The following is a 1,292-nucleotide window of genomic DNA, read 5'->3' on the forward strand; positions in this document are numbered from 1 at the left end:
GAGTTCCGAAAGGGGACGGGGTTAGGGCGCAGGGAGGAGGCAGAAAAGGGAGAGCGGAGCGAAGCGCCGGGGTGGGTATAACCTCTGCCTGGCCAGCCTGGCGGGTGTCGGGACCTGCGTTTGAGAAAAATCGAGATACTGCGTGCTTGGGGCGGGCCCGGAGCCAGGTGGGGGCGGGGTCAGAACGCTGTGGTTAAGCGTTAGGTTGATGATGGTTGGCCGGAGGCTGAGGAGGCGGGCTTACAACGCGGAGGAGGCCCGCCCGCGCGGGGGCGTGACCACGCTGGCGGGGGCGGGGTTGGACGAGGGAGGGTTAGAGCGCGAAGGCGGTCTTCCGGAGGGGGCGGGCCCAAGGGGCGGGTCCTGTGCGGGCTGTGGCGCTGGGCCGAGTGGGCTGCGGGGATGCGGGGCACGAGCTGCGTGGGTGGCGGCGGCGACAGCCCGGGTGGCGCGGGGCTGAGCGAAGGCCCGCGGGGCCGCTGGCTGCGCCTGGCTCCGGTCTGCGCCTACTTTCTCTGCGTCTCGTTGGCTGCCGTGCTGCTCGCTGTCTATTACGGTCTCATCTGGGTTCCCACGCGGCCCCCTGCGGCCCCAGCCGGCCCGCCGCCCAGCGCGCAGTCCTCTCCCTGCGGCGCCCGCGCGGGTGCTCTGCCTGCCTCGGTGCCCGCCGCTGCCTCGGTCTCTTGTCTCCTGGGAGCCCCTGGCGGGCCGCGACCCCACCTCGAGCTGCCGCACAGCCGCCGCCGCCGCCGCCGCCGCCACAGCGACCCCAGCCGCCGCCCGAGCCGCCAGACGCCGGGGGAGACGCCGGAGGCCGCGGGGGGCGAGGACTCGGGTAACCCTCCTTTTCACCCAAGATGGACCGCCGGCCCTCGAGAGCCCGGCGCCCCCGCCGCGGATGCGCCGTTCCCGGATTGGGGTCTGGCTCCCTCTTCATGACATCGTCTAGCGTCTCCGGAGCCGTCATCCTGAAGAATGGGGGGCGAAGAGGGGCTGGCTCTGGGCCTCGCCCCTCGCAGCTTCTCCGCCGTCAGGCCGGTCCTCCACCATCTGGCCGACCGCATACAGATCTCTGCCTCCTGACCCTCTCTCTTTAGGATTCTGAGTACAGAGTCTTCAGCCCGCCCCCCTTCTCCCTGAATCTCCGTATCCATCTTCCACCTGCAATAAACTCAGCCCCAGCTGCCTCGTGCTGTGTTTGTCGTGTTGTCTACAGAGGTGCCACTCCTCTCAAGTTTGTGAGGGCAAATCCTTCCTGGCATCTGATCTTCGTTTCTCTCCCTAGGTGGGCT

The 1,292-nt window shown here is 69.3% G+C and overlaps 1 protein-coding gene across 1 annotated transcript; it reads left to right on the forward strand.

Moving 5' to 3' along the window:
• The first annotated feature begins 353 nt into the window (after positions 1 to 353).
• Positions 354 to 1,186, forward strand: INAFM1 (InaF motif containing 1). Its single transcript, XM_082367083.1, has one exon. The coding sequence runs from the start codon at positions 403 to 405 to the stop codon at positions 937 to 939; it is 537 nt and encodes a 178-aa protein (XP_082223209.1). The 5' UTR covers positions 354 to 402; the 3' UTR covers positions 940 to 1,186.
• Positions 1,187 to 1,292: the final 106 nt, after the last annotated feature.

The sequence above is a fragment of the Balaenoptera borealis genome (assembly GCF_965194805.1).
Source record: "Balaenoptera borealis genome assembly, chromosome: 19".
Taxonomy (NCBI): domain Eukaryota; kingdom Metazoa; phylum Chordata; class Mammalia; order Artiodactyla; family Balaenopteridae; genus Balaenoptera; species Balaenoptera borealis.

What these genes read in the sequence shown, in the direction of transcription:
- INAFM1 (XM_082367083.1), top strand. Translation starts at nt 403, where the DNA reads ATGCGGGGCACGAGCTGCGTGGGTGGCGGCGGCGACAGCCCGGGTGGC.